Source organism: Cupressus sempervirens, chromosome 4 (assembly GCF_028749045.1).
Source record: "Cupressus sempervirens isolate cs-2001-9-10 chromosome 4, ASM2874904v1, whole genome shotgun sequence".
In the NCBI taxonomy this organism is placed as follows: domain Eukaryota; kingdom Viridiplantae; phylum Streptophyta; class Pinopsida; order Cupressales; family Cupressaceae; genus Cupressus; species Cupressus sempervirens.
Window position 1 is genome coordinate 916,697,167 of NC_143121.1, and position 12,969 is coordinate 916,710,135.

At 36.5% G+C, this 12,969-nt stretch overlaps 1 protein-coding gene across 1 annotated transcript in view; it reads right to left on the reverse strand.

Moving 5' to 3' along the window:
• Window positions 1-12,969, reverse strand: part of LOC149564389 (uncharacterized) — a 72,673-nt gene that overhangs the window by 14,934 nt on the left and 44,770 nt on the right. The window contains exon 4 of the mRNA XM_089827437.1: window positions 1,610-1,690. Coding sequence (XP_089683563.1) covers window positions 1,610-1,690 — 81 coding nt within the window. The remainder of the gene's footprint in view (window positions 1-1,609; window positions 1,691-12,969) is intronic.

Here is a 12,969-nt window from a genome sequence, read left to right on the forward strand (position 1 = left end):
GTAGTCTTCAGTTCAACAATCTAATGTTTCAGATAGTGTAGTGGGTGTAGTAGGAGTGAAAATCTATGGTCAAAACTCCATATGTACAGATGTGAATATGTATCTTTCACAGGTGTGCATGAACTATACTAATTTTAATGGTTCACTAACATATGGAACATGGAATGTCTGGGTAATAGATGACAAGGTATAGTGGTTCACAGTAATATATGGGACATGGTAAATTATTTTATGTTTTTATTACATCGTTTCCTTAATAGCTCATGCGGTCCCACAGGTGTATCCTATTTCAAGTTGCTAGGTCCTCAACCCGTTTGCTCAGTGATGGTGATGCTCCTGCCTAATTCTTTTCTGACAATGCTTCCACCCCTTAGATGTGTTGCTTGCAAGGAAATTCTCCGTAGTTAAAATATAAATTATTTAATCATAAATAATCATTACAATTAACCTTCATCTCAATTCCATGAATTCATGATTAACGATCAACTAGCATGTTATCTTCACTTGAAATCATAACGACTATTTTACCATTTCGCCAGATTATAACAAATTAAACTGCCAACTAACTTTATGTGAACCTCAACGGCTATATTTCAAATTAGGCCAAAATTGGGATGTAACACAATGTCAAATCGTACACCATACGAAGAAATTCCCTTCACCTTCGACATCATAATTGCAGCACTAAGTATCAGAAATTTCCTCTCCTCTCTTAAGCAAAATAATGATTCAGTTTGACAGCTCATTGCATGTTTCACAGTACGGAAAATGCAGTAATAATTTTGCTTAACAAAATCAAAATCTGCATTGGATCTATAATTGATTGAATTTGGGTTCTGATTCTAAGTGAAGTTGAAAAATTGAGGACTCATATTTCTCAATTTCTTGCCAATGTAATAAAAAGAAAATACGGTAACCAGAGGAATTCCAGTATAATTAGTAGTAACTGAACATGGAATGTTTGGCAAAGAAAAAAGTGTTATCTAAAAGCAATAATTCAATGTATGAAAAATAACACAGATTTCTAAGAAATAAATTCATCACCTCCACCTCTCTCAAAAAAATTCATCACCTTCACCATCAAACAACAAAAGGGCATGCAAATAAAACACTAAATTGGCCTAATCAACATTTTCCCAAAAAAAGCATATATGATGACAGCAGACACCCATTGCAGAGCACATAAATTTCTCATTTTACCACAATTTTTTACTAGATCCGTGGCCTCTACCAATCTAACCAGAGATGTTCCAGTGGTAAATTTCTCATTTTACCACAATTTCTTACTAGACCTGTGGCCTCTACCAATCTAACTCTACAATGCCTTCCTATAATTGAAAAAACACTAACCCTGCAATTTATTTCACTTCTTATGAATGCTTTAGGTGTTTCAAGATCCTTCTGATCTAACCGAAAGAAAGTGTATTCAACTAGATAAGCTCTCAATTTCATTGTGCGAGCTCCAATCTACCATATAATTCACATTCAATACTTTTCAATGTTTCATTGTAGACCACATATATTTAGTACACTGTAAATATTTCAGGTAAATATAGAAAGGATTTGTCACAAACAATAATGAATATGAAAATCATAATGTCAAACACACCTTTGTGCCAGGAGGCATGTCACTTAAATCATAGTTGCACATAAAAGTATGTACAGGTGTCATCTCAGGATTGCTTAGGACCTGCACAAATCAACAGAGTGTCAGCCAAATCTTTAAATCAAAAGTGTGAACAGTACATTAAACAAATCAATATTTATGGGCATGAAAGGCAGATATTCATTACCAAATGAATTTTAAAATTTAATTTTCATGTAAAGCAAAAAATACTGCAAAACTAAAATTCCGAAAGAAATGCAAAGATATAATGACTTATTTGAGCTTATCAAATTATAGTTGGCAGTTGTCACTTGATGGAGGAGTACATTATCATTTACGTGGAAAAAAATTAACCCAGAATTTCTTATCCAGGAAACCATAACCATTACAAATGGATAACCTTGCTCTGTAGCTCAATTTTTTTATAAGTAAGAAAAGTCTTGTAAGGTTGACTATGATTTTGTTCCGAAAGCACCCTATAGCAAAGAAATCTAGAACAGTTTGTCCATGTGTGTACCAATTATTGAAATACAATTGATATATGACTGGAAATCTTGAAGTTGTTGAGTCAGATGACAATATCTGCTTGTGAGATCCACCTGGTTGAATTTATAGCATTAGTTAAGTAGAACAGCAGTTCAACAGCCAAAGCTTTAAGCATATATTATTAGAAAGTATAAATGTAGACAGATCTAATATGCTAAGCAAAGTGAAATAAGAAAACATAGCACTAGGCCTAAATTGCCAATCCTGATCAAATCAAATTCCAAATATATTTTCAAAATGAAAATGTTTATATTCCATAAAAATCTTTCCTGAGTAAAATAATAAATAACATACTACACATTGGATATATACAGGACATCTTTTATTTTATTGTAGCTATGATTGGATTCCTTCAGATTGACATAGATAACATAAAGGTTGTGATAATATAAATTATATAATTATTGTATTAGCAATAATTATATTATATATATTATATTAAATTGAAAATGTACTTATTATATTATATAAATAAATTTAATATAATAATTGTTTTATGGTGTCCCTTGGGGAAAGGATACCTCTTGCACGCATATGCGTGCACACGCGCGCACACACACACACACACACACATATATAATGAGATATGTGATCTCATTCAAAATTATAGAAAATTGAATTAAAATGCAGAAATTTAACATGGCATAAGAGCAAGTAACAATGCAAGAAATGAATTTCAGTCAAATATTATAATGAAATGCCTCCATATGAATCTGGGCATAAGCATCGCCTATAGACCAAGGATGGAGATCAAGGGCCAGTTATAATAGAACCGCCCAGAACAATATAGGCCACCAGATTAGTCAGTTGATTTGTTCTCTGTGTTTTTGTATAAACTAACACCCATATTATTAACCAAAGAATAAGAGTGGAACTCTATGGATGTCGGATGGCTTGGGTTGCCAAAGTTTTTTGTTTTGATCAGTGGATGAATTTGATCGATCAGATGTTGCTGCATATACCAACGATGTTAAGGCTTCTGAAGACCATTTCCAAGTCTCCCCCGTATAATCTTTATCATCGCATGTTGTGTTGTTCTGGGGGCTCAAGACAAATGACTGTTATGGATGCAAGCTTGCCATTGAAGTTTGATGAATAACGTAAGTTTATAATATGCTGGATCCAATTGAATTAGAAAATAATTTCTCATCATAAATTGGTGTCTGTATGAAAGGGATCATATTAGGAAGTCAAATGTCATGAAAGTACAAATTTGATACTAGTGATAAATGAATCTAATCAAATAAAACATATTCATATGAATGAGACTAAGACTACTTCTAAAGGGGAGAGATCCACCTTCAGAGCAGGTCCCTCCCAGACCTTTGAGAGCCAGAAATTCATACAGAAAATAATTTTAAATAAGTCTGCAGCTTAAGGGAAAGAGATTTTCAATCTACCAGAATGAAATTATATAAAGTTTCTTTCCCAGATTCGGTGTTAAACTTCTATAAGTTCAGATAGATAGTATGTGTTCAGATTGCATAGAAAATATACAAGCTTTCAAATGCGAAAGTTTGGCCTTATTAAATTTTTTTGTAATCAGTTTTGCATTCCAACTAGATGTATTAATTATAACGACATTCATACTTGAATTTCCATGATTGAACAATTGCTCAACAATTAAGTATCAGATTTGGCTATCATTGTGATCACACGCAACATTGCTATGCGGTCCATCTATTACATACACCTCAATCAGATGAATTAATACTAGTCATCAAGGCTTAAAACCTTGCTAACAGAAGGAGAACTTGATCAGAAGGTAGACTCTATAATACTAAGGATCAAATTGTAATGTTGTTAGAAAACATCATTACTAGTTATTCCTCATTTCGACTATATTGTGGAAATCAACTATGGAAGGAACTCAGTTACAAGTCGACACTAAAAGGAAACAATTTTGTTTGAAGAAAACTTTGGAATTGACCCAAAGAAATAAATATTAACAAGCATGTGGGATAAAGCATTGAGGAGTTTGAGCTCGCAGGCAAATTCAGAGCTCGTCAAGCTCTAAGCTTGGTGACTCAGGGTCCTTGCCGAGCCCTCGACTTGTCTTGCTCCTATAAACATTCAACTTACTATACCTCCTATAGACATCTACCTCAGCTGCTGCTTTCTTGATCAAACCCCCTCTGATTTGCAGTCTTTATTCTGACTTGTTTGTAACAAGATTTTTATGCATTGGAGATTGATACCTCACCTTGCCTATGGCAGTGGAGCCATAAGCATAGCAACAAAGAAGAGACATTGTTTCATAGCTACATTTGACATTGACTTGCCCAAGTTGCTGACCAAAATGCATATTGAGAAACAAACATTGAATCTAAGTCGATGCAAGTCCATCTCATCAACACTACATTCATGACGAATGACCACAAAGGTTGCCCTACATTCTCACCCCTTTTAACATTGCATCAATCACTATAGACAGATCAATTTGCGAACACATAAGCGACGCATATAGACAAGCACCGACTCCTTCGCTGCCCCTTATGGGTTTCTCGTTCTACATCTCGCATTGAATGGTGTATATTCATCATGGATGCATTCCAATCTAGCTCCAACACAAGTGCATTCAGACCTAACTCGTTAGAAAGCGGCTCTTTTTTTTGCAAAGATTTTTGGCTACCTGTGGCTTCCTACCATTGCTCATGCAGTAGGGTTCTTCCCTCTAGCATGTCACTAAGTCAATCCCCTCCACATGAGCCACTAAACAAGTTACTTTGTAGAGGACATCCAACTTTCCACACCACAAAATCTCACCCCTCCAAATTGACAATACACATTTCCTATTGGGCATCATCAAGTACTAGAGTAGAAGTGATAACATCCCTTGGTCATTGTTGGCAAAGGTCATAAGGATCCATGGATATAGTTAACTTGTTGACATCTGTTAATCTTGGCTATATTGATTCTGAGGAAGTCTACATGGTTTCTCTACTGACAAGGGAACTATAGCAATCAGAGGACTATGATTCATATGATGAAGTTCCATCTATGTAGGCTAGAAGGCCTTTATGTGGATATCTAGGACATGATATTCCTAGATAGATAGATACCTATTGGATCAAGGAACATCCAAGAAAAAAGCTTGATGCGTGCTAAACAACAAAGACACGATTTACTAAGGTCAAAAGGTTGATATTAGATTGTAAAGGAATCTGATAATTCATCTAAAGCAAACCTAAAAGAGGAGGTCAAAAGCTTGATATCAGCTTAATGAGTTTTTCTTTGTAAGAAAAAAGTTTGATGTTAAAGCCTATATTAAAACCTTTCATATGGTTACTAGTGTATGTCATGTGTGTGACACCATGTGAAACAATCTGTGATATTTTTCCTTGTACTTGTGATATGAATATCCTTGTTAGGTGACGATCTCACAATGATAAGATACTTATACATTGTTACTTTTATTATGAGGTGACAATCTCACAAATGATGGTTAATTCTCTAAACCCATTATGGTGTGTAACACATGTGGTGATACCTAGTGACATGACATAATGGTAGACATCTTATATCCATTATGGTGTGTAACAAATGTGGCGATACCTAACGATATGTCATAGTGGTAGATATCTTAAATCCTTTATGGTGGGTAACACTAATGGTGATATCTTATGACATGCAATCTATTACATTGGGTAACACATGGTGATAACTAATGACATGCCATATTATTAGTTACCCTAATCCATTGTAGCGGATAGCATGCATGGTGATATCTGAAGACATGCTATAATGGTGGGTACCTCTAAATCCTTTATGGTAGATAACACATACGGTGATATCTGAGACTTACCGTACAAGCGATCCTTTAAATCCCTATGGCAGGAGATTCTTGTAATAGTTCCCGACAACATTTCATAATGGTATATATTCTAATTTTTTACGCTGGATAGCACATATGGTGATATCCACCAATATGCCACAAAGATAATTTCCACATCCGCTATGGTGGATATTGTATCAGTTAATATATTTCCACCTTATATATAAAAAAAGCCTCCCAAGATGAAGAGGGAGTTTTTAAAATTAGCATTAGTAGGGCAAACTAGAATTTATCAAGAAGGATTCCTCCCTAGCTAAGAGGGAGTGTTGATTTGTAGCTATGGTTTGATTCCTTCAAATCGACATAGATAACATAAAGGTTGTGGTAACATAATTACTGTATTAGCAATAATTATATAATATATTATATGAAATTAAGAATATAATTATTATATTATATTATATTAATAATAACTTTTTTTTTATCTTAATATTGATAATATAATATAAAATTATATTATCTTAATATTTATTATATTATTGTTAGGAATAAGGTGTCTCAACCTTGTATAATTCCTATTCTTATTATTTGTTTTGTAAATTGTATTTCTTGCAAATAATGTTGATGTGTCGACATCTTGAATTGTGTGTAAGGAGATCATGACTAAAACGGTTATGACGGATTCCTATGACACGTAAGAGCTATGTTAGGAAGATTCAATGACAGGTGAAGACATGTGGCAACTAAGATATTTGAGTACTGTACACTTTACCCCAATAGTGGGGTTCAGGGCATCCCCTCGAAAAATTTTTTAGGGTTGCGAAGAGATGTGATGCAAAAAAAGTGTATTGTTGGTACTGCGAATAGCTACTGGAGTCTTTTGTTGTTGATGTTGAACTTGCATTGCAAGTGTATTGTAACCTTGTGTTGAAGATAATACATTGTGCAGGTTTTGAAAGGGTGGGGTTGTTTTACCGAAAGGTTTTTCCCCACCGGCAAATCCTTGTGTTATGCGTTCCTTTCTCTGTCTATTTTATGTATGCATGGTTGGCTGCAATATTGTTGTTTACATGATATTGAATGTGTAAGTGTAGAAGATTTTAATAGGATTTGCATCATACTTTCCTTATGAGATTAGTGTAGGAAGCTGTTTCCGCACCTGAGTTTCCTTACAAATGGTATCAAAGCTTGATCAACTTTTGATCCTAGTTGTTGGGTAGGGTTTTTTGAGCTAATCTCAAGTTGAGTGGGAATCTTGTGCAGAGCATCCTAAATCTTATTTGCAGATTGAGATGGCGAGTTCATCATATGGAAGAATGGAGGTGGAGAAATTTAATGGCACTAATTTCGAGTTGTGGAAACTCAAGATGGAAGACATGTTGGAAGATCGTGACCTATGGGAAGTGACTACAAGCGCTACAAGACCAGCAACTATAGCTCAAGCAAATTGGGATATCAAAGACCGTAAAGCTAAGGGTCTCATAAGACTCTCTTTAACTGATGCAGTCCTTCTGAATGTTCTAGATGAGAAAACCGCATATAATTTGTGGGAGAGACTTGGGGCCGTGTATCAAGCCAAATCTTTGGTGAACAAGTTGTTCCTGAGGAAGAAGTTGTATTCTCTGCGAATGGAGGAAGGTGGATCCTTAACGGATCATTTAAATGCATTTAATCTGCTGGCTGCACAGTTGACATCAGCTAGTGTCAAGTTAGAGGAGGAGGATCGTTGCTACACACTTTTGTGTTCTTTACCGGATTCATGGGACCATCTTGTGATGGCTCTCGGAAGCACGTTAGTCACTTTCAAAATGGATGATGTGGTGTCTTCGCTGCTATCAGAGGAGATGCAAAGAAAGGCTTCCTTTTCGAAAAAAGAAGCCCTTGCTGTTCGTGGGAGATCCATGGAAAGAGGAAAGAAAAATGACAATAAGTCTGACAATAAGGGTAGATCCAAATCCTGTGGGAAGTCAAAGACTTCCAATAAGTCCAAGGCAAAATGTTGGAACTGTGATAAGACTAGGCACTTCCGTAAAGACTATAAAGAGCCTAAGAAGAAGAAGAAAGCCTCAGATTCTGGTTCTGAAAAATCTCAAGAAGATGGCGATGCATTCATCGTAGCTTTGGCAACCCATGCATCTGATGATGTGTGGTTGGTTGACTCGGGTGCATCTTTTCACATGACCTCTCATCGAAACTGGTTCTCAAGATATGAAGAGTTTGATGGTGGAAAGGTGTATTTGGGTGATGATTCTCACCTAAAGATAGTTGGACGCGGAAGGGGCACTATCAAATTTCCTAATGGACGAGTAAAGGGAATCAATGGAGTTATGCACATTCCAGGTTTGGCACGAAACCTATTATCTGTAAGTATGCTGAATGATGTAGGTTTGCAAGTTGCTTTTTTTAAAGATGGATGTAAGATGATGAGAGGAGCTATGGTGCTTGCTAAGGGTACTAGGAGAGGTACTTTGTTTCAGCTTAATGCACACATTTCTCAGTGTAATAGTTCTTCTGTTTCAAAGAAGAGAGCAGGTATCACTTCATCCCCACCATCTGAACAAGCAGTAAAGAAGACTGTGGTTAGTGATTCTGATGGTAGTGCAACAAGTGTACCTAAGGGTGCAAACACTTTGGAAGGAAAGCTTCCTGCAAAAAAGACAATGTTGTGGCATTTGAGATTTGGTCACATTGGTGAGAAGGGTTTCAGAACCCTGAAAAATAAAAATCTCGTTGAGGGGTTAAATGATTGCAATCTCGAGTTTGATTTTTGTGAACATTGTGTATATGGTAAACAAAATCGTGTTCAGTTTTACTCTAGTTCTCACAAATCTTCTGATGTTTTGGATCTTATTCATTCTGATGTATTTGGTCCTATAAAAGTTCCTTCAATCTCCAAGTCTGTATTTTTTGTATCTTTCATAGATGATTACAGTAGAAGGACATGGATTTATTTCCTTAAAAGTAAGACACAAGTCTTTAGTCGATTCAAGGAATTTAAAGCCCTTGTAGAGAATCAGACTAGTAAGAAGATTAAGTGTGTGAGAATTGACAATGGTGGTGAGTTTTGCTCAGCAGAGTTTGAACAGTTCTGTAAAGAACAAGGTATCGAGAGGCATAAGACAGCTCCTTATACCCCGGAGCAAAATGGAGTTGCAGAGAGAATGAACAGGACACTGATGGAGAAGGCTAGGAGTATGCTTAGTGGAGCTGGTTTAGAACAAAAGTTTTGGGCCGAAGCTGTGGCCACTGCTTGCTATCTGGTTAACAGATCTCCTACATCAGCCCTTGTTGGTAAGACACCCATGGAGGTGTGGTCTGGTAAGAAGCCTTCAATTAGACATCTTTGTGTTTTTGGTTGTAAAGCTTATGCACATGTTCCAAAGGAGAAAAGATCTAAGTTGAAAAAAAAAGCTGTTAAATGTATTTTCATCGGGTACAGTGCTGGTGTGAAAGGATACAAGCTTTGGGATCCTGTGACTAGTAAGGTGTTGTATAGTAGAAATGTTATTTTTAGAGAGCTAACATCTTCTCCTATTGTGCTACAACCAGATGAAAAAGAAAAAGAAAAAGATGTTGTTCAGTTGCCTCCTACCCTTGAGAAGACTAAACAGAGAGACCATGTTGGGTCTAATGATGAGGAGAGCTCTAGCAGCTCTGATAGTTCAGAAGAAGAGGAAGAACAACCTCAACCTCAGCCCTTGAGGAGATCCACGAGAGAAAGAAAGCAACCAGAAAGGTTTGGTTATTCTATGTTAGATTCCAGTTGTGCTTTTGCTTTGATTACTAACACTGATGAGCCTAGATCTGTGAAAGAGGTTTTGGGCATGGAAGATGCAAGTTCCTGGATTGAGGCTATGGATGATGAGATGGCTTCATTAGAGAAAAACAAAACATGGGAACTTGTACCTTTGCCTAAAGGGAGAAAATCCGTTGGCTGTAAATGGGTGTTCAAGAAGAAATTCTGTGCAGATGGCAGTGTTGAAAGGTACAAAGCTAGATTGGTTGCAAAGGGGTATTCACAGGTAGAGGGAATAGATTATGGTGAAATATTCTCTCCTGTTGCAAAGTTGACATCCATTAGATTTCTGTTATCTCTTGCTGCATCATATGATTTAGAGATAGAACAGATGGATGTGAAGACAACTTTCCTTCATGGTGATTTGGAGGAAGAGATTTATATGTCACAGCCTGAGCACTACATTGTTAAAGGTAAAGAATCCTTAGTTTGCAGATTAAAGAAATCTCTATATGGTTTGAAGCAATCTCCTAGGATGTGGTACCTTAAGTTTGATGCCTTTGTGTTGTCAATTGGATTTGTAAGATCGAAATCAGATCATTGTGTTTATTTCAGAATTGAAAATTATCACCTTCTTATTGTTGCATTATATGTTGATGATATGTTGCTGTTTGGGAAGGGTAAGGGTGTGATTTCTGATTTTAAATCTCAGTTGTCAGCACAGTTTGAGATGAACGATCTTGGGGCAGCTAGGTACATCTCGGGTATGGAAATCAGTAGAGACAGGTCTAACAGAAAACTTTGGTTGAGCCAGAGTAAGTATGTGAAGTCTGTGTTGGACAAGTTCAGCATGGCAGATTGTAGACCACTATGTGTTCCTATTCCTGTGGGAACAAAGTTATCTGTAGATTATAGTCCAAAATCTCCTAATGAGGTGGAGGACATGAGTAGAGTACCTTATGCTAGTGCAATTGGCAGTCTTATGTATGCTATGGTCTGTACTAGACCAGACATTGCCCAAGCAGTGGGAGTCCTGAGTCGATCTATGGCTAATCCTGGATGGATACATTGGGATGCAGTTAAGCGAGTATTCAGATATTTGAGGGGTACATCAGATTACTCCATATGTTATCATGGTAACTCTTCTGGATCTCCGCATTCAGTTTGTATTCATGGGTTTGTGGATTCAGACTGGGCAGGTGATATTGACCGCAGGAGATCCACCAATGCTTATGTGTTCACTATGTTTGGTGGTGCCATCAGTTGGATGAGCAAGCGACAACCTGTGGTTGCTTTGTCCACTACAGAAGCTGAGTACATGGCTGCTACTCGTGCTTGTAAGGAAGCCATTTGGCTTAAGAGATTGTGTTCTGATGTTGGTGTTGATGTAGAACAGATTACTATTTGGTGTGACAGTCAGAGTGCTATTTGCCTTGCAAAGAATCCAACTTTCCATGCCAAAACGAAGCACATTGATGTGCAGTATCACTTTGTGAGAGATATGGTGGAAGATGGAAAGGTAAATTTGGAAAAGGTAGATACTGTGAAGAATGTTGCAGATGCATTAACGAAACCAGTGGGCACTGAGAAGTTCAGATCGTGTTCCTGTTATGGTGTGCAGTATCACACCTGTTATTGATGTGCAGTATCACTTTGTGAGAGATATGGTGGAAGACGGAAAGGTAAATTTGGAAAAGGTAGATACTGTGAAGAATGTTGCAGATGCATTAACGAAACCAGTGGGCACTGAGAAGTTCGGAGTCTATGGGCCTTTCGGCCTATAGCGGTTAGTTCCTGTTATGTTCCTGTTGCTCTTACAAGGTGTTCGACAAGTGGGAGAATGTTAGGAATAAGGTGTCTCAACCTTGTATAATTCCTATTCTTATTATTTGTTTTGTAAATTGTATTTCTTGCAAATAATGTTGATGTGTCGACATCTTGAATTGTGTGTAAGGAGATCATGACTAAAACGATTATGACGGATTCCTATGACACGTAAGAGCTATGTTAGGAAGATTCAATGACAGGTGAAGAAGTGTGGCAACTAAGATATTTGAGTACTATACACTTTACCCCAATAGTGGAGTTCAAGGCATCGCCCCGAAAAATTTTTTAGGGTTGCGAAGAGATGTGATGCAAAAATGGTGTATTATTGGTACTGCGAGTAGCTACTAGAGTCTTCTGTTGTTGATGTTGAACTTGCATTGCAAGTGTATTGTAACCTTGTGTTGAAGATAATACATTGTGCAAGTTTTGAAGGGGTGGGGTTGTTTTACCGAAAGGTTTTTCCCCACCGGCAAATCCTTGTGTTATGCGTTCCTTTCTCTGTCTATTTTCTGTATGCATGGTTGGCTACAATATTGTTGTTTACATGATATTGAATCTGTAAGTGTAGAAGATTTTAATAGGATTTGCATCATACTTTCCTTATGAGATTAGTGTAGCAAGCTGTTTCCGCACCTGAGTTTCCTTACAATTATATAGTAATATAACAATTATTTTATGGTGTCCCTTGGTGAAAAGACCTCCTATATATATATGGAATGAGATATGTGATCTCATTCAAAATTATAGGCAATTGAATTAAAATGCAAAAAATTTAACAGATGTAGGGAGGTTCTCTTTCAACCATTCCTTGAATGGCTCAGATGCTCACAAAAACCTATCCAATGGGGACAAAATAAGGAATACTTAAAATCTTGTTCGGGAAACCAAGTCAAAGACTACATTACAAAAGTGGATTTGGAGGGTTGTATAGTAAACAGAGTTGGAAACTCTTCAAGACTTGCATATTCAAAAAGATAGAACAAATATTCTACATGTAACTTAAGTGAGGGAAAAAAAAACTTCATCAATGAAGAGGCGAATTGCTTAAGACGGTGTGCTTCAAAGTCAAGTGTGCTAAACAACAAGCTCTAAGAAGATGCAGAAAAGTTAAAAGATTGCTCATTTAAACCTTCATTGCAACAAGAATGGCCTTCCCATAACCCATACCTTTGCATGGGAAGCATTTCATAATATAAAAATTGACACCTAATAAGTTACTAAAGATGGATTCTCAGGCCCATTGAGATGTATTTTACGCAAAATCGATAATAAATCTATAAATAATCTGTTGAATTTTCATACCAGAAATGAAAATAAACATCAAATAAAATAATGTGAACAAAAAACAAAGCAAATTATCCTGGGAAATCCCTCAACTTGAGGGTGAAAAAGCCAGCCACAAATATATCATTCACATATTTAATGAAAGAGAAGAAGACTACTTTGCAATGCCCAAAACTAGTCCAAAACTGAAATAGT